At 49.7% G+C, this 20,996-nt stretch overlaps 1 protein-coding gene across 1 annotated transcript in view; it reads right to left on the reverse strand.

The window, feature by feature from the left end:
* Positions 1-20,162, reverse strand: part of VANGL1 (VANGL planar cell polarity protein 1) — a 56,244-nt gene extending 36,082 nt beyond the window's left edge. The window contains exons 1-3 of the mRNA XM_049618380.1: positions 20,029-20,162; positions 11,169-11,372; positions 3,821-3,953 (exon numbers count right to left, since the gene is read on the reverse strand). Of these exons, the coding sequence (XP_049474337.1) occupies positions 3,821-3,953; positions 11,169-11,239 (204 nt within the window). The 5' untranslated portion in view covers positions 11,240-11,372; positions 20,029-20,162. The remainder of the gene's footprint in view (positions 1-3,820; positions 3,954-11,168; positions 11,373-20,028) is intronic.
* Between the last annotated feature and the right edge of the window lie 834 nt (positions 20,163-20,996).

Below are 20,996 nucleotides of genomic sequence, written 5' to 3' on the forward strand. Positions count from 1 at the left end.
CCCCGTGCTGGAATCTCCGGAGAGGCTTTTTGGCCCAATAAGCAATCCCGCCGTGAGACTGACATGTGAGGGCTCACCCGTAACATAAGAAAACTCTGTGTTCTCGCCTCAGTTCATGGCTGGGTTACGAAGGCCAACAGAGTCCAACTTCCGGAAGCGAGGTATTATAATACCCCCCAGCAGCTCTGAAGAGCCAGGGACCTTCACTGCCATGTACAAATCACAGCTAACCTGTAGCTATTTTTTTTTTTTTTCTTCAAGAAGTATCAGCGTCAAGCACTCCGTGACAATGTTTCTCAGCGAGCAACCTAAGCAAATTCAAGTATGGAAGGCCAGGACAACGCAAAACTTCCTCCCTACGCCTGGGTGGCTCAGTCGGTTAAGTATCAGACTTCGGCTCAGGTCATGATCTCAGGGTTCGTGAGTTCAAGCCCCACATCGGGCTCTGTGCTGACAGCTCAGAGCCTGGAGCCTGCTTCGGATTCTGTGTCTCCTTCTCTCTCTGCCCCTCCCCCGCTCACACTCTGTCTCTGTCACTCAAAAATAAACATTGAAAAAAAAATTTAAAAAAAAAACAAAAAACTTCCTCCCTAAACACACATTCTCACTGACACATGGAATATCGAGGGTACAGAACTACCAGACTATTGCAGTGTCTCTGACTTTTGTGCTTTCCTCTCTCTTTTTAAAGTCTGAGGTAGCTTCCATTTGGAGCAAGCAGTCTCTTCCTTTACCAAGATCCACTTGTTAAGATTTTCAAACAATTCTGCTATTTTGCTGGCAAGCAAACCTGACTTCACTACAAAGGCAATGAAAAGCCACAGGGGTTCCAAAGAGGTTTTTGCCTCAGAGATTTGTGTACATGATTTAACTTGGAGAAAATAGTCTGATGTAGGGACAAACTGGGTGAAATTCATGTGTAAGACACCAACTTTGAAAAATCTAGTTTAAGTTGATAGCTGAATCAGCAAGAATTGGGATCTCAAAACTGAACAAGAACCTTAGATCTAGAAATGATCAGAATCATGATCTATGAACAGATAGGCTATGACAAGGACTGGTGGGCGGTGGCAATGGTCTTGACCGATGAACAAACAGGTCTTCGACTTGGAAGGTTACAAGTATCACATACCACAAACTCTCTAGGACAACAGACAAAAGCCACCAAGACTCACTCACACATGTCTGAGGGAAGTACCGAATGGTCCAAGCACTCTTGAAAACGGGTCTGGTCATACAAATTTCACTATATGCTGAACTGTATGATCCAACAATGACACTCCCACGGTTTTATCCAAAATCAATGAAAATACACATCCGCAAGAAGACCCGTGCCAGAATGTTCTTAACAGCTTTATTCACAGTAGCCCCAAATGGCACACCTCAAATGTCTATCTATCACCAGAAGGATGGGTAACAAACTGTAGTATATTCAGACGACAGAATACTACTCAGCGAAAATAAAAAAGGATGAATTGCTAAAACACACCAGAACTTGGTAAATCTCAAAATCATTACGCTGACTAAAAAACGTCTGAAACAAAAGAGTACGATCCCAATTATATCAAATTCTAAAGCAGGCAAAACCAATCTATGGCGGTAGAAATCAAAACAGGGTCTGTCTTGAAGAGGTGGGGGTGGGGACGGGAATTGACTGGGGAGAACATGAGAACTTTGTAGAGGAATAAAAACATATGTATCAATAGTGTAAGTTCTCTGGGTTTATTCAGCTGTTTGAAATTCTCAAACCCTACACTTTAAATCTGTTCATTTCTGTGGGTAAATTTCCTTCAGTGAAAAAAAAAATCACCGATATAGAGGAAAAAATAGCCACAACATCAAAAATCAACAACTTGTGGGGAGCCTGGTGGCTCATTTGGTTAAGCATCCGACTTCGGCTCAGGTCACGATCTTGCAGGTACGTGAGTTCGAGTCCCGCCTTGGGCTCTGCGCTGACAGCTCAGGGCCTGGAGCCTGCTTTGGATTCTGTGTCTCCCTCTCTCTGTGCCCCTCCCCTGCTCGCACTCGGTCTTTCTCTCTCTCTCAAAAATAAACAAACATTAAAAAAAAAATCAACAACTTGTAATATAAGGTGAGTTCACAGCCTACATAAAATAACTTACTTTATAACACCTAGAAAGAGTGAAACGTAAATACTGGATTCCATGTTGTGTACTGGGCCTAATATTCAGTTGATAATCAGTGTGGAAGTAATTATTCCTAGTGTCTCGTGGTCATTTCGTTGACCACCACACTGCTATGGTTTAGCCAGCGTTTCTAACTAAATCCCCTGTACATTTAAAGAATGGATGTACACCTTGTGCCTAAAGAGCGTAGCTGTCCGAAGCGTCCTCCGAAGCTTGGGGTTCTTAGAACAGAAAGGACCTAAGATCCTCTAAATCTGCTATCTAAAGAGCCTGAGGCCCACAAAGGTCATGACTGCCCTTGGTCACAGAGCTGCGGAGAAGTACCGCCTCCAAAAACCCATGTCAGGGCCTTTCCCATCACATCAACTTAGTGTAAACACAAACAGCTTCCCGGTGAGCTCCAAGGTGTAGAGAAGCGGCATAGAAGAAATGTCCTCCCAGCGGGCCGCCAGCACTGCGGAATCCACATGCGGAAGGAAACTGCCACCCTGCAGCACTTCAAGGGCGTCCAATCTCAGGGTCAGCCAGCCAAGGCCACCCCTCTGGCCCTCCCAGAGCCGTGGCAGACAGTGCGACGTTCCTACTAACGGCATTTACTCATCACTGGCCAAACTCCACCTTCATCCCACAGCTGAGCGTTGGGTTCTGAGAGCACCTCGTGTGCTCTGAGGAATCCCAATTTCAAGTGCCTCTGTCTGCTTAAAGATGCACGTATGTGTGCAGCTGCAGGTGTGAGCACACATCGGTCTATTCGGGGCCAAGGCTATACGTGCATGTATTTCAAGAGCTGTGGAAGGTAGGCAAGCGTGTTTCTGAGTACAGCTCAGATGTTTATTTAACTCAGGCGGGCTGCCAGATAGTCAGGACCCAGAGAGAAGAACCCACACGGTGTCTTTTAATACACTGCCAATATTTTAAAACTGGGTGACTTCACATAAAATCCTGATTTCCCGCTCTTCTTAAGTACCAGTACACCCAGAAACACAGAATTCCCGCACCCCTGAGCAGTAAGACGTGTCCAGAGCTGGGGAGCTGCTGCTCTGTTTCCCAAACAGAGGAAATGCATTCTCTAGTTTGCCACAGACCCCAACGCTCCACGCCTCTGTCCAGACGCTGAGGTGCCCCACAGTTTGCTGCTCAGCCCCCAGCCTGCCTGATATGTGTGTGTCCCTTCTCTGTGACTGAGGGCCTATTTCATTCTTCCCGGTTTTCCTACCGGGCATCTAAGTGTCCAGCCCCCGATTTATTTCATATATCTCTTAGCGGTCAGTCTGGGCTCTCTGAACCTCTTCTTCTCCATGCCACTCAGGGCTGCTAGAGAGGACATTTCCTTCCCTCCCATACCGTTCCACTTTGGAACGAGTCTCTGGAGACGACAGCCTGTAACTTTCCCTTTCTCTGCCCTGTCATCAGCCCGGCTGGCTTCTTTTCAACACCATAGTCAAAGCAGGCCAACCAATCGCATTTCAGAACAATCCCCAAGGCAGCCAATGGCAGGACAGGCTGTCCTTAGACCAACAAGAAACCACGAGACATAGATAAACTAATTATCATGCTAGAAAAATAAAGATAAAAACCCAAGAGAACCTACTGCAACAAGACTTAGGAAAACATTTACTGAAAAGAGTCTTGATCCAGTGGCAGTGTGCTTACAGACTGCCTTTGATCCTTACCTGAACTTCCTCTGTCCGAGTGGAATCGTTTGCCAACAGGGGCTCTCCAGTGGGAGCTTGAATGGTGACAGATTTTTCTGACCCTCTGCCATCTTTATTCCGGGGTGATTTGTGTCTCTCTCTATTTCTCTCCCTGAAAAAAACAAAAATGACTGATCATCAGCTGGCACGTTTATACCACGTGAATCACTTCTCATCAAAATACATTGCAGATTTGATTTTGAGCTTAGAAAAATTCTACACACACACATATACACACGCACGCAGCCAATACCCACCCAAGCCACCCGCCTACAAGGAATAAGCTCATTTTTACTCCCAACTTAGTATTTTCCTCCTGCCATCCAAAGACCCAACACAGAGACTGTCACTCCACCCTCAACAGTAGAATTGAAAATACACCTTTTCAAAGCCTAACATTGTGAATTTTAGAATTTCTGTAGCTGACTTGATTTGCTTACAATCTGCCTAAATTCATTTTCTAGGACTTTCTTGTGGGGGCAACACTGCAAAATGTTTACACTTTGGTCTGTCCAAAAAAATCTGGGACACACTGTCACCCTACACCTTTGCATAACACAAGAAGAAAGGAAATTCTAAACCAGCATTTACTTCTCATTCCTAGAAATTCAAACTGAAAGTCATTCCCATAGGCTCTGGCTGAGTCCAAAGGACCCAGAGGAACACAAAAAGCTAGTACAAATGACACCAAGGGGTGCAACTGTCTATGTGTGTGTATGTTCAGGCTTCCTACGGAAAACAGGCTGCTGCCTCATTTTACCCCAGATGCACTTCCTGGGTGGTCTTCCAGGGCAACCGTGAGAACACCCTGCCTCGGGTCAATGTTGAAATTACAACAGGGATCAACTACTGTGTGAAGCTGAGTGTGGTCACAACCTGGCCATTAACCACCTACGGAAACTGGGACTCCCACCCCCATCTGTGAACACTCAGTTCAGGAGCCCCCCCGCCCAAAGGATCCCCTCGGTGGCCAAGAGTAAGCTCCCTCAACCTCCGGTCTTATAGGGCCTCCTTGACATCAGTCCTCCCTCAAACACTTGCCCTCATTCCCAAGGCCCCCCAGGCAGGACAGAGCACTGCACAAATAGACTCTGGGGACATCAGTCAGATCTCAGGTCTGCCCCTATTCGATGTGCGACCTTGCACAAATTATTTAACTTCTGAAAACCTCAGTTTCCTTATCTGTTGACATGGGGATAATGATCATACCCCACAGATAACGTATGCAGATTTCAGTACAGGGGCCTCGAAGAAGGAGATATAAAAGGAGCTATTAATACACAATCCAACTCCGTCTCCACAGTGTCCTGTTAACCTACCATTTACCAAACAAAATCACATGCAGACTTCCTGGGGGCAAACTCCTACCTTATCAGTACCTCCCTAGGATAATCATTGGTTATTTCCTTCAAAGAGCAGGGAGGCTTTCTTGGTCCCAGAAGTTCTCAGTGACAGCATCTCCAACTGCTAGAGCATAACTTATCATCCCAATCTATTGCTAAATTAGAGTCTAGAAATACACATGCTCTGGTCAACTTGGGTGTTTTATTTTAACCAGGTTACGAGGGCAACAGCAGAGAATCTGTCTGTTTACCTAGAGATGCATCCATCAGTGCCAATCATTCCACTCCCACTCCGACTTAGAGAGCACCTCACGGTGTGCTTTAATTCATTAACTTCATTCAATCCTAACAGTGACTGTCTGAGGCTGGTAGTCTTGTCCCTGTTTTACAGATGAGGAAACTGAGGGTCATGGAGGTTAACTGACTTCCCAAAGTCGTAGTGAGCGGCAGAGCAGGATGTGAACCCAGGTCTGCTCCCACCACCGCGTCTCATACCCGCTACGCTGCGCTGATCTGCAGATCTGGTGGCACGAACATTCCTAATGCTCATCCTGACACCCTCTGTTGGATGAACTACCGGAGCCAAGAAATCTGCCTGTGGAGCTACGTCCGGCAGCCACAAAGGCACTGTGAACTTGGACAGCACGAAGCGATGGGTCCAACGCTCTGGGCTGCCGAAGACACTCACTTCAAAAGGACCCAGTGTGCGAAACAAAAAACAAGTTGGGAGAGCCTTCCCACGCGCCTGCGCAGTCTTCAGGATGAAGAGTGTAGACGAAGCCTAGAACCCCCGCTCCCCAGGGCCTCCATCAGCCAGACCCAGGAGCCTCCCCTTCCACCCTGTGTTTCCACCATCCCCAACCGCTTTCCCATCCATCACTCTTTCCGCCGTCAGCCAAGTCACATGCTCCCCCAACCCATCTATCTATTCACTAGTCCCAGGGGTCAAATCCTGTGACAGCACAAATTCCACTGGAAATCAAAATTCTTTCACTGAGTGCCAAGTGCTGAGCCTGAACGTTGCCAAGGCAGAAAGCAAGTGGGGAGGCACCCAGGGATGGAAACAGCCTCTCTAGGGCCAGCCATCAACCTGACCACCTCCACCCCTGCGGCTCTTAAAGGGCCCCGCAGCACCCAAAGGAGAAGTGACAGCCTAACCATTCCCCTGGTGACATCTGAGGTAAACCAGACAGGAGTCTACTATCTGATAACCCCGGGAAGGTTTCTCATCCCCCAGAGCCAGATACCCTAAACCAGTGCTTCCCACACCTGCATCAGGATGGGATTTAGGTACATTCGCTGGCCCCACCCCTAGGGAATTCTGGCAGGCAGACAATGGGAATCTGCATTTGTCACCAGCACCCCCGGTGATTAAGATGCGGGCGGTCCGGGGAAACTTGCCGCAAGGTGCTTCCCCCCAAATGCTCTGGGGAGGAGGTTGTTGGGGGTGATTGTCTGGCAGCCTGGCTGTTTGTGACATGCCTGTATACAACAGGGGCTCAATAATGGGAGCCGTGAGTGTAACGCCTGGCCTCACGATGTTGCGGCGTAGCGTGGCTTCTTTATTAAAATAGTGTTAAGCAGATGAGGCTGGGACAAGGCTCAGGCCAGCGTGCGTTGAGTCAGGACACAGCATCAGCAGCGGGGTCTGTCAACACTGGGCCGGTGCCCGTGGTCACACGGCTTTTACAAAAATCACCGGTTGTGAGTTACCGCTCCGGGAAGGTGTCGGAGCCAGTCCTAAATGGAGAAGTCCAACAAAATTACTGCCATTCGGTGCTGTCCAGGGTGCAGAGCTTTGAGCCGCAGGATGGCCGCCTCACTACAGTGGGTGCTCACATGTCCATCTCTACGGCTCCAAATGCCGTGTCGAGTGCACTCCGGGAGAGGGCTCCCCGCTGTTTGCGGGATCTAAGAGTGGAAACAGGAGACTGAAGCAGGGGGGTGGGTAAGGCCACCAAGCCACAAGAGGGCTGTGACAAAGCCATGCACGCCAGGGAGGGTCTCCGGCTCCACCTCAGTGGTGTGGATCACCGGTGTGCCGGGCAGCTGTGTCAGCCACAGGAACCGGTGTCTTTACCTGTGAGTCGGTCTCTATGCAGCATCTGCCCATCAGAGTCCAGATCAGTGTAACTGTCCCATGTGCGTGCGGGCGAGAGGGTGGAGAAGCCAGCGACGGCACGCAGGAGGCCCCAGCACGTGTCTGTACCTGCGTGTGTGTATGTGTGTGCAAACGCATCTACCCAGGCGGCTCTAGAGCTGAGCCCTTGGGGGCTGCTGTAAAACGCCCTGGCTCCAGCCAGAACCCCCATCAATTCCTGTTCCGTTCCCACCACAGTCGGCATTTCCTGGGTAGACTATTCAGCTCTGTGTCTGTTGTTGGTCTATTTCTATTTGGGGAAAGCCGGCCCCACCAGTCACTCCTCCCTTTCCTTCTCTACCACCACCCACTACCTGTCCTTTCTCTGCTGACTGCTGGGCTGGCTGGCCGCTTCCGGTCGGCATGGAGTCGGGTGGGAGGGCTGGGCACCTGGCAAACTGACTCTGGGGCGGCCTGGGAACAAAAGCACCAGTTCCCTCACTGCTCAGGCAGCCCTCTTTTGAACAATGCATTTCAGCACACGAGGATCCTAGCCTGAGGGTCCTAGCAGGTACCTGCCAAGGGTTCCTTAGCATCACTGTTATAGCTGTAGCATGTAACTCCAGAAACGCAAAAGGTAAGGCAAGGTCAGCTGAAGTCCGCACCATTTTCCCAGCAAGTTAACTGGACACCCTCTGGAGACAGCAGACATCACAAAACCAGACCACTGACCTCTTTGTTAAAAAGGAGTCACTTGTCATCTGTTTGGAACCCAGCCAGTCCCCCAAAGATGATCGCCGAGTCACTGGGCATATCAAGTTTGCTACACTTCATTATTCCTGAGTTAGGGGCCTACTAAAATTACCAAAAACCAAGGTCCCTCCCCTTTCCTACTTTTCATTCAAATTTCTGACAAATCCCTGAGCAGAGCAGCCTTCACGGGGACACTCCTGGGGGACACAATACCCTTGGCTGGGTCTAGGGCCTGCTTATGCGCCAGTGAGGGGTATTATTACCACTTAATATTCTTTACGCCCGGACAAAGAACTCCCTGGCATCCACCATCCACAGACTACAGGCTGGGTCCCATCGTCAGTTACCATACCCTCCAGGGCTCTCAGAGAACTCACCGCATGTGGGTGCTGTTTTTCCCCATCCCTTCACCCAGAGCTTTTCTAAATAGGTATTCAGGAACATTCCTTGATTGCTTTATTAAAAGTCTCAGCTTGTGCTATCATTCGCCAAAGACTTTCCGCATGGGTCCAAAAAGGCACTAAGAATTCCGCAGGCTGTTTTAATTGGAAGTTATTGTCTCTTAAAGTCACCACGAGAGCACTGCTGTATCAATTTCTGGGGGGCCCCTGAGAGGCCGGAGGAAACAGCAGAGCACAGCCTGGGGCCTTGAAGTGTGACAGTTGAGACACACATACAGGCAGGGGAGGCCAGAGGTGGTTCCTACTCAGAACACGTCTTCCCCGATTCATCTCCAAGCACCAACAGAACCCCAAATTCCTACTTCTGTCACCACCATGTGGAAAAGGGAAGCTTGGCACACTGACAAGGGAATGGCTTTCTCCAGCTAGAGCCAAAGATCTGATGTTTCCAAACAGCTGTTTCTGGTGTTTTAGAACTCGTCTGGTACATGTACCCAGCGGCTGAAATTTGTGATGAATCTCTGATCACCAGAGGGTTTCTGACTTTCTCGGGATCTGGGCTCATCTATGGTACTTGAAGCCTCACTCAGCAGGCTTCTGTTCCACATGCTGCCAGAAAGGCTTACCCAGGGTCTGGGGCAAGCTCATTCACATCCCTGCCCCACATTTTTAGGATTAAAAGACCAATACATGAACATTTAGAAAATAATGGAGGTTTCAAAAACAACAACAACAATCAAAATCTTAATAACCCGATACTCAGAAACAGGACAAGCATCGTCAATGTTACCATTCATTTTCTCATAAGAATATGTAACTATTGTAACGTGCAAAGTTTTGACTCCTGTTTTTTTATAACACCGATTCATAAACATTGTCTCGGGTCATTAAACAATCTTCAGAGATTTTTGTTTTATGTTCTTTCATTCCGTTCATATTCTTAATTATGAAACACACCCTTAGGGAAGACTGAATGGGTACAGAAAGATAAAGCGTAAACAAAATTGCCATCAGTCACCATCTCGTGTCTGGACCCTTTCCTGTGGGTGACCGCTGCGGACAGCTTGGAGAATATCCTCCCAGACCTCCCGCTGCCTGTGTAAATCCGTGTGGGCTCACCAACGAGTAAGTCAACTAGACAGAAACATCTTACTGCTGTTTTACAAAACAAAATCCCACTCTGCATTCAGCTGCTTGTATGAGGAACTGCTTGGTCAGGGAAACACCACCTCCACTACTGTTCCCAGCCCACACTGGGCTGTGACCACAGCTGGACCTCTGGGCTGTGGCCAGTTGGGACCTTTGAATGTAATGCTGACATGCCAAGGCCATTAACAGCATTGATACGGCCACGGGATAGTGACCTCCTACCTTGTGCTGTGTTAAACGCTTTACATGCACAATCTAATTTAATCCTCTCACTAGCCCTGTAAGTAGGGTACTGCTATACCCATTTCACAGGTGAGGAGTCTAAGTAAGAGGCAGCACACAGCACTACAACTTTACCATCTGTATTCTTAACCAGTTACAGTAGCACCCCTCCCTCCCTCCCTCCCTCCCTCCCTCCCTTCCTTCCTTTCTTCCTTCCTACCTTCCCTTGTTCCTTTCCTCACCAAACATTCTGCAGGTCTGGAATACCGCAGGCTCTAGGCACACCAGTGCAGACCTGTGCACTTTGCATAGAGGAGGGCAACAGGGCCCCATCACCTCGGATGGCGTTTTTTCATAACCTGGGCCTGTTCACTGGGAAAACTAGTCAGAGAGAGATATGGCACCAGGCCAATCCCACCACCTAGTGCATTAACCTCACAGCAAATGCCTAGTGGACAATGAGTCAGCAGCTTTGGGTAAAAAGCAACAAATTAACACTTTTTTTTTTTTTTTTTTAACTTTCATTTACATTCTCGGTAAAGCTTTGGGAGAACTGTCATCTATGAGAGGCACTTAGAAATGAAAAACATTTCCACTGCAGGGAGAAACTTTAATTTAAAATCAGTTGTGGGGCACCGGGGTGGCTCAGTCGGTTAAGCGGCCGACTTCGGCTCAGGTCATGATCTCACGGTCCGTGAGTTTGAGCCCCGCGTCGGACTCTGTGCTGATGGCTCAGAGCCTGGAGCCTGTTTCAGATTCTGTGTCTCCCTCTCTCTCTGACCCTCCCCCATTCATGCTCTGTCTCTCTCTGTCTCAAAAATAAATAAACATTAAAAAAAAAATAATTAAAAAAATAAATAAATAAAATCAGTTGTGGGGTGCCTGGGTGGCTCAGTCAGTTAAGCGGCCGACTTCAGCTCAGGTCATGATCTCGCGGTCCATGAGTTCAAGTCCCGCGTCAGGCTCTGTGCTAACAGCTCAGAGCCTGGAGCCTGTTTCAGATTCTGTGTCTCCCTCTCTCTGACCCTCCCCCATTCATGCTCTGTCTCTTTCTGTCTCAAAAATAAATAAACATTAAAAAAAAATAATTAAAAATAAATAAATTAAAAATAAATAAATAAATAAAATAAAATCAGTTGTGAACACTTAAGGTCGTCAACCGTAATGGCAGCTGTAAAATATAAATTGGTGGTATAGTTACTCCCAGTGCGAGTTAAATGCCCTTAACGTCCAGCAGCTTCTCACGCACCATGGACTGAACCTCCAGCCATCAGCAGCCCTGCAACCTGGCTTTGCCATTTGAAAAGTGACTCTTGAAATCTGGACCCACCCGCCAGTGTCCCCAGAAGGAAATGTGGAACAACCCAGAGCTTACATACCCTTGTCTGTGAGATTTTTTCGAATGACTTGAATAGTAAGAATATCCAGAGTATGTGGATTCGGTATCCATAGCAATGGGGAGCTTGCTCTTGATGAAGGAGCGGGCAGTGTTTCTCCTCAGAGGTAGGGAATTTCACCTACTCGCCTCCTAAGACTGCAAAGGGTCTGGAGATCCAGGAGCCGCTCTTCGACAGGAACAAATTCTAGGAAAAGTGGAGAGAAAAAAAGAGATTTACTGTCAAATGCAACCCAAAGATCTTGGAAGATAAATGACGGCAACCACTTCCTCTGGGGTCTCTGTTATGGAACAGAGTGACCAAGGAAGAAGTGTCTGAGTGTTAAATGCACTGCCCAGGCAGCAATGAGCTTCCCCGGGTGTCTGGGAGGCAGGTGCAGGGCAGGCCAAACCCCTTCCACAGCAGCAGGCAAACCAGAGCCGGGAGAGACCTGGCCCTTGGCCATTTCCTGGCCACAGCCTCGCTGCATGGGTTCAGGCTGGAGGAAGTGACTTCCCATCCCACAGCCTAGACAGTGCCCAGCCCCCACTGCCAGTTTGCTGGTCCCAAGAACAATACACAGGGAAGCAGCTTTTAAGGGATGTTGCTTGCAGTTGCTGAAAACCAATGAAAAAAAAAGAAAGAAAGAAAAGAGAGAAAAAGTTTTTTGTCTCTTTAATCCAGGAATCCAAACACCTGAGAATTTATCCTAGGGAACAAATTTTTTTTTTTTTTTTTTTTTAAAGAAAAACTACTACCGCATCGTCTATAACGGTGGAAAGTGAGAAATCATCTAAATGCCCCCAAAGCAGAGGAATAGGTAAGGAAAACATGATTCATCCACCCAAAGAAAAATCATAGAGCTGTTTAAAATAATTACGAAGTATGGAAAGTTTTACAATATAATGGTAAATTTAAAAGGCAGACTACAGGGGCACCTGGGTGGTTCAGCTGGTTAAGCGTCCAACTTCAGCTCAGGTTACGATCTCACATGGGCTTGAGCCCCATGTCGGGCTCTGTGCAGACAGCTCAGAGCTTGGAGCCTGCTTCGGATTCTGTGTCTCCCTCTCTCTCTGCCCCTCCCTTGCTCGTGCTCTCTCTCAAAAATAAATAGATGTAAAAAAAATTTTTTTTAATAAAAAATAAATAAATAAAAGGCACACTGCAGGATTATAGATACATCCTGAATCTGGGTTACAGTTACAATCATATAAAAGGCTTATGTAAACATGATTAAGAGGGAACATCAGAAAATGGAAGTAGGTGATTTATTTGTTGCGGGCTCCTGGGTGTTTCCCCAAGTTTTCATTAGATATTGCATTGCAATAGAAATAAATGGGAAACATTTCCAAGTACATTCCTGAGCCCCACATGCTCAACCTTGACTTCTAGAAGCCTGAGAACCACAAGTCTGTCTGCCCCTGTATCCCTCACCGGAGAGCTGGTCTCCGCCCATTCAGGGCCCCTCCTTCCAGTGCAAACAAAGCCAGTGAGATAAGTGTGGAGAGAAAACAAAGGAGCTGCAAATGCCAATGCCCTCCCCGCCCCCCACAATGACCCTGCCAACAACCTGTAAACCTAGAGGCCCTCAGCCTCAAACACCGCTTAGGATGCGTCTGCCCTCAGCATTCGCTCTAAGTGAGGCACGTTCACTTCCAGGGGCTGTGACCCTGGGAGAACCTCCCTGGGCCTGGGTGTCCGGACTCATCATTTCTCCTCTGCCATCAAGAGCCCAAGGCGAGCAGTGGGGGGACATGGGTTCTAGCCAGACCTCTTCACTGTCCAGGACGACCTGGGAGGGGCCGCTTGCCTTGAAGTCGGCCTCAGTTTCCTCATCTGTCAAACTGGGATAAATCAGGCAGCCACTGTTCTCCCAGGGGTGATCTGAAAATGGAAACAGATACGGTATCGGGAGCTGGGTTCCAATCCCAGGCTTTACTCCCTTATTGGTTATGAAACCTCAAATTACTAAACCTCTCAGTACCAGGAGCTAATTAGCTAATTCTGGCTAAATGCTGCTGGCCTGTCTCAGAGGCAGGTGACCCAGGCCCTGAGACCTGGGCTGGTCCTGTTCATGCTTCCCAGTCATGACATCTCTGAGCCACTATTCACCCACCGCCCATAAAATGAGGCCACTTCACATGAGCTCCTCCCAAGGTTGGTGAGAGCATTAAACCAGGCTCCCTGTGGAAGGCACATGGCAACCCAGGCTTCATTCCCCTCCTCCCTCCGCGCAAGGATGTCATTCCAAGTCCTCATTAAAACCTCCGGCCATCTATTAGGACAACTCCAGGCACGTCCCTCAAAGGAAATCCTGGGCTCCCGAGTGCCCTCTGGGGAAGGGCTTTACCTGACTCTACCGGCACCCACGTCCACGTTCTCCCACAAGTCCTGCCTGTACTCATCAAAGGGGTGGTCTGTATCTGCTGCCACTCCCTCCCTCTTGACTGTCACCCCAATCCTCCTCCCTCGACACTCCACTGAACTAGCTCTAAGTAGGCCAAACCCAAAGGTCACAGCCTTGTCCTCCTTTCCCTAGACCTTCTGACCCCATTTCTGCATTCATCTACCTCTGCATTTAGCAAGCAGCCACAGGAGACCCCGGTAAGCGCTGCTGGGACACAGCAGTGACAACAGCACACGCACACGGCCCCCGGCCTGTCGTCCCAGAGCTCTCTGTTGCCCGTCAGCCTCTGACTTGATGGTACTGATGCTACCATTTCTCCAACGCGCCTTCCCTCTCCCCCCATCGGGTTATCCCTTCAGTCTCAAAACTCGCCCTTTCTTCTTTGTCCACGGATTTATTCTCGCATAAGCTCCTTGGAGTCAGGAGCTATGATTTGCCTACACCAAGAAACTGTGAACGTGGTAGGTACTCAACAAATACTGAAAGAATCCCCAGGGCACATCTCCTACTCGGCTACCTCTTTCCAATTTCCTCTGCCAGGGGGTACAGTCACTGCACCAACGCCGTTCGTCCAGCCCAGTGCCACTTCTGACAGTCTCTTTCCTGTGACTCGCACACATCCTGCTGTCCCTAAGTGCTGACGTCAGTCCTCAGGAGCCTCCGTCACTCTCCTGGTGCTCAGCCACCCACTTCCCCTAGGCTCTGTGGACAGAGGGCTCGTGTATTATGAAGCCTGCAGGTCTCTCCACAGAACCCAGTCTACACAGAGCTCGGGCCCTTTCTCCTAAGTCATGCTGTCTCTATTTCAGCGATCTACTCTTGTCCAAGATCTGAGTAAGGATTAAGCACGAGCAACAGCAGGCAAACGGACAAAATCCCGGGTGGACTCATTTTAAGGGCCAACGAAAGAGCTTCGATATAGCCCACAGGAACACCCATGGCGAAGCTTATCACTGCAATGCTATGTTTCCGAGACAGCTCGCCTCTATGCACAAGAAAGTAGCAGGATTCAAATCAGGTCAGAGGGATGCCTTATCAGGAAAATAATAAAGTAATGAAAAGGAATCAGGTTCCTGGGGTAATAAACTGATAGGCTGCTACACTGGCCTGAATAGGACAGTCACATAAAGGTGTAAACATAGGGGCCCCTGGGTGGCTCAGTCAGTTAAGCATCAGACTCTTGGTTTCAGCACAGGTCATGATCTCACAGTTCATGGGATCGAGCCCTGCATCAGGCTCCATACTGACAGTGCAGAGCCTGCTTCGGATCCTCTGTCTTCCTCTCTCTCTCTGCCCCCCCTTCACTTGCACATCTGTGCACGCGCCTGTGTGCGTGCTCTCTCTCTCAAAATAATAATAAAAAAAAAGTATAAATATGGATCCTGGAATCTGGAACTGTCCCTCTATCATCCTGGCCCAAGAGATGACCCACACTGGCAGGTGCACAGCACCCAGAGTGATCTTTCATATCACAACGTGGAGGTCATTTCTCTGCTTGAAACCAGTCCATGGATGGTGTCCCACGACAGTTGGCATAAACCAAAATCCTTCATTTGGTGTGTGGGCCCTGCCCACCTCCCAGGCTGCACTCTTCCTTCTCCAGCTCCAGGCCCCTCAAGGCACCAGGCTCTCCAACTTTGGCTCAGGTCATGATCTCACAGTCTGTGAGTTCGAGCCCCCCATCCGGCTCTCTGCTGTCAGCACAGAGCCCGCTTTGGATCCTCTGCCCCCCTCTTTCTCCGCTCCTCCCCTGCTCACGCTTTCTCTCTCCAAAAACAAACATGAAAAAAAAATTCAAAAATAAATAAATACTGCTTCTTTCAAGAGGCCCTTCGGGACCCTCCAGTCTACATGAGGCCCCTTCACAGAATCCTATACTTTTCCTTTATGTCACAATTTCTAATCATACATTGCACGATTACTTAATGTCTGGCTCCAGTGGAGACTGTAAGCACCAGGAGGGCAGGGACCACATTCATTACTGTCTGTTCAGCTCCTGAAATATACCAGGCAATCAATAAATGTGTGCTGAGTAAGGGTTTCTGTGGCAGACCTCAGGCCTTGGAGGCCACAGATCCACTGTGGAAGAAACCCTAGCCATTGTCTAGTTTACATTTTCAGTTTTACAGAAGAGGAAAGTAACGCAGAGATTAGGTTAGTGGTGATGTCAGAACCACCAACTTTTTGCTCACACAACAATCTCACTGCAGACACACTAAGTAAAAATCAGCAGCAGTCTCATTCAGCTGCTTCCCACAAACATCCTGACCACCCCCTCTACCCCCCCCCCCACCACTGCCCTCCTGCCTTTCACCCCTGTAGTACCCGCTATAGGCACTGCTTGGGTGGGAGACGGAGGCAAACACCAGGAAAGGGTGAGGGCTGGTCAAGTGACATCTCATGAAGGCCAGGAGGGCAACGCTGGGACAGGTGCACAGGGCACTTTTGACTGCATGGCAGCATCTTAAATTCTGGGATTCCCAGGCACAAATGTCAGAGAGAACCCCCTTCGCCATGCCTTATTAAAAACAAATTGAAGGTCACTGGCCTCAGAGAGGATCTTTCCCTAAAGTCAAGTTCACCCACATAAAATATACCTGACTACTACTTAAAAGAAAAACACAGTGTTCAGAAAATCATACGAGGGAAATAATATGTTACGGTAATGACAGTGGTAAACACAAGTTAACCTTGACGAAAAGGAAATTATAAAAACATCAACGGCTCTGCCTACAGCTATGAAGTAATTACGGGAACTCTGGTTTGGAGGGTAGAAAGTTATCTTGTGAGGGGTATGGAGACATACACTGTATTTAAAGAGCCACTCTGCTCCTTCTGCAGTAAATCCAAGGGAAAGAAGTTTCTGGTGCAATCATGTTTATGCATACTGTGCATATTACTTTTTATCATACATAGAATGCTAAAGGGTTTACTCCATTAACTTTTAAGATCTTTTTTTTTTAAGTTTATTTTTTTCAAGCTCACAAAGTGTGAGCGGGCGAGGGGCAGAGAGAGAGGGAGGCACAGAATCCGAAGCAGGCTCCAGGCTCCGAGTTGTCAGCACAGAGCCCGCCCCAAGGAAGGAATACCTTCTTCCTTAGGAAGAATACCCTAGTATTGCACAAGACTTCCATACCAATTGCATTACACTATATGTACATTTTTTGGTCAGTGCTACTCTACCTTGAACTAATACCGTTAACTGTAGCTAAGTAATTTAGTGACATCCATTCTGTTCCTTGGGCCTCCTTTTACTAGTCCCAGGTGGGAAGTGACTATCAAAGGGATCAGAGAAAAAACTGTGTGTTCCACTGGGTTTATCTGGAGGGCCTTGGGGTTGTAAGTATGGGAGGGTGGGAAGGGTATGGTAAAGCCCTGCAAAACATTTTGCTGAACTTGTGCTCTCTAAACCATAAAACACCCTCCAGGTCGCTGATGGGGGGTCAGAAGGCCTGTGGCATTTGTGACAAACCCAATTGATATTTTCATTACAACAGAACTCTGATAAATGAATGATTCTGGGCCACTATACACAAGCAAAGAAAATGTTAAACTCATTTTTTTTTTTTTTTTTTTACCTGTTTTGCCAAAGATTTCAACTCACCTTCCTCGAATAACTGCTCTTGGCTCTAGTCACTAATTACCCCTGGAACACCCCCCAGCAGCAGGGTGTGGATTTCTGAAGAGCTGTGGATGGTTAACATGTCTGGGGTTCTATGATGAGTATCTGTTTTCAAGTGACCCCCTTATCCCCTGCTAGATTTTTAAGCTTCAAAAATAGATTTTAGGGGCACCTGGGTGGCTCAGTCGGTTAAGCGTCCGACCTCGGCTCAGGTCATGATCTCTTGGTTTGTGAGTTTGAGCCCTGCATTGGGCTCTGTGCTGACAGTTCAGAGCCTGGAGCCTGCTTCAGATTCTGTGTCTCCCTCTCTCTCTGTCCCTGTCCCATTCATGTTGTCTCTCTCTCTATCTCTAAAAAAATAAACATTAAATTAAAAAAAAAACAAACAGATTTTTATGAGTACTACCTCCTCTGTAAATCCCATGGTGCCTAGTCCAATGATTGCTGTCCAATAAATGGCATTCAGAAAGGCACTAATGGGGACAGCAGCATGCACCTTTTCATCAGGCTGCAGGCGAGACCAAAGCTGCTGGCAGAAACATGGTCCACTTAAACCTGTCTTGTCCACCTTCTGGAAAATGGCATAGCACGATGCCCGCATCACATGCCCACACACAGCTAGTCCCCTAACCACAGCTAGTTACCTTACAGAGAGAGCGCATGACAATAACAATTTAACAGACTAGTTACTTGTGTGCTTACTATGTGTTGTGGACCATTTAAATCATTTGCATGCAATATCCCACTTAATCCTGAGAACAACAATGTAAAGGACATCAGATATTAATGTCATGCTACCGTTAAGGAAAGCAAGGTCACAGTAAGTGAAGGAGCCAGGGCTTGAACTCTGAGAATCTAATTCCAGAACCTGTGCGCTTAGCTATGGAAAACGAATAGCAATACAGCAATTACCAGAACTGTTTATTTACACATTGGAGGGCAGGCAACCATCATAAATTGTCCCAAACCACACATAACCCACAAAGAATTTTGCAATTTCAACTCCTGCTCACAGGCCCGGTGTCCCAAGCGTTGTAGAGAGTCCGGAAGAAAAGAATCTGAAATAGCTGCAGGTCCAAAGGTAGAAACTGCTTATTAAAATACAATGGGATAAGCACCCATGTAACCCAAAAATGCCGCTGAGGTCTAGGGTGACAAACAGGGTGTTTGTGTGTATCAGGGGATGGAGGGGAGAATAACTTCCTCACTCAACGCCTGTTAATTCTTCAATAGACTAAGGTGACATGGAAATGGTGCTTGGTAAGGAAACTTTCCTTTATGGTTCTGTCCTGGTGCTCAAACACGTAAGACAATAAAAATGTACTGCCTGGCAAGCAGTCCTTGCAAATATGCCGTCTCAAAATGCGGCCATTTTACTTACAAATTAAGTTGCAACCAAATAATTTCACTAATTACCTTGACAGACACCAATGTTTGGGAATTCTAAAGGCTCATGGATAGGTGAAGAGTGTCCTTTTCTCTGAACTGCAGAATAAAACAGTTTCCGCCCACAAATCAAAGCCCCAGCTAGATCACACTGATTTAATTCAGCTCTAAAAACTCTAATTAGTAGTTACATAAAATGACTAATTACTTTTCCCTGGTTTTAGGCAGTTTCTGCCATGTCACTTTAAAAAGCCTAGGAGCTGTGTAATCAACCCACCCGGAGGAGGAAGAATGCTAATTAGCATTGTTGATGGGTGACACAAGCTATAATATTTTCCAGCAACTCTGTAAAATTCATAAACATATCAGTGAAAACGGCCAGATTCTTTACAGCTTGGTGGCTTTTGGCATAAAGGTCTAAAAATACATGCACTTCCAACCACAGCCTGGTCCAAAGGGCTCAACAGAATGCACGCGCCAACCACACAATCATCAGAATATTAAGCGCTCTGACATCTCTTAACGAGGAGCTAAACGGGCTCACGACACCTCCTCGGCTGGGCCTTGATGACCTGGTTTGAACACGCGAAAACTGAGCAAGAGATTTCTCAGCTCCGAGGCTCAGCCGCTCACCTCCCGGCCGCCAGGCCACGGCTCCGCCCCCCGCCTGCCTCCGCCGGCGACGCGTTTAAATTTTTATAAAGCTTCACACTTCTCTGGGCGCGTTGCTTGGGGCAGTTCAAAGGCTGCAGGAGGAAGGGAGGTCCTGCCCGTGGCGAAGGCTGCCCCGGTGCGGTGAGATTTCCTCCAACGGGGACACCTCGGGCGGGGACTTGCCGGACGCCTTCTGCTCCACCCCGGCGTTTTTGAAAGTAAACTCCTACCTGCCTGTTGCGCTCTCCCGGGCGCAACCGGACTCGCCCCCCACAGGCCTCCGGGGCCGGCTCAGTTTTGCAAGCGAGGTGCGAACACAGGCCGGCTCTGTGCCGGTTTCTGGCCCGGGGCCGGCAGCTCCAGGGTCGAGCCCCGCGGCAGGGTGGGAACCGCGGTGCGCGCCCGACTCCCAGGGAGCGCAGGGCGGCCCGGCCCCCCGCCCCGCTGGGCCGGTACAGCCGCCCGGGTGCCCCGGGAAGGTCGGCCACTCCCCGCCGGCCGGCCGGAACGCGCACCCCGAGGCGCACCCCAAAGTGCGGCCGGGGCAGAAGGCGGCGTCCGAGGCGTGGGGAGGGAGCGCCGGGGCGGCGGGGCAGGAGGGGCGCACCTCGCGGGCTCGGGAGAGGAGTGGGACCCCGGAGGCACGATCCGGGTGCGGTGCGCAGACGGGGAGCGGGCTCCCGGGCGGGAGGCGAGGAGGGCGGGGACCCGGGGTCCCAGTCCGGGGTCGGGGCGCGGGGTCCCGCGGCGGGGAGCGGCTCCGCGCCCCGCGCCCGGCCTCCCGCGGGACTCACCTCCGCGCCGGCCGTGCGGGCTCCCCGGCCCGCGCTCTCGGCTCACAGCGGCCCCGGCTCTGCGGCCTGCGCTGGGCTCCCGTAGAGGCAGAGCCCCGCCGCCGCCGCCGCCGCCGCTGCTGCTGCACTGCCGCTTTCCGCTTCCTGTCCCGGCGCCGCCCCGCAGCCCGAGCCCAGCCCTGCGAGCCCGGCGCGGCCGCGAGCCAAGAGCAGCGAGCGCGGCCGGCCCCGCCGCGGGCCCGGCCCACCTGCAGCGGAGGGCGGGACCGGCTGGCGTCTCCCGGCCCCTCCCCGCCCGCGGTCGCTCCACACCCGAAGCTCGCACACACTCACACACGCGCGTGCACACTCATGCACACACAGGCCCCAGGGACTGACCACACACACTCACTCAATCATTCGCTCACTCACTCATTCATACATCGTTAACGCATGTCCCGGCCTCGACCCCACCCCGCACCCCAACATACTTGCACCCTTGAACGCTCGCGCGCGCGCACACACACACATATTCACAATCGTGCACAAAATCCAAGCCTGTTTGCCCTGACCGGGGCCCCGCATACATTCACACAGACCAGGGACTGAGCCCCCCCCCCCAACACACACACACACTCATGTACACACATCCCAAGTACTGAGCTGCAAATGTCCATATACCCCCAACCAATACACGTTACTCACACTTAAGTTCACACAGCCCAGGAAATGAGCCCACGAATAACCATACACCCCCACACCCCCACAGCCAACCCTCTCCCTTCTCCTGTGACAGAGCAGTCACTGCCCCCCCCCCCATCCCCACCCCAGCCAGTTTTCTGGAAACTGCTGGAAGAGCACACCTCTGAAGGCACACAGCCCCCGGGGTGGGGGGCTCAGTCCGGATTCAACCCCTTTGGCTCCATCTCTGAGTCTGTTTCCCTGTCCAGAAAGTGAGAGGATGGGAATGCCAACCTTGCAGCGTCTGG

Source organism: Panthera uncia, assembly GCF_023721935.1.
Source record: "Panthera uncia isolate 11264 chromosome C1 unlocalized genomic scaffold, Puncia_PCG_1.0 HiC_scaffold_4, whole genome shotgun sequence".
Classification (NCBI taxonomy): Eukaryota; Metazoa; Chordata; class Mammalia; order Carnivora; family Felidae; genus Panthera; species Panthera uncia.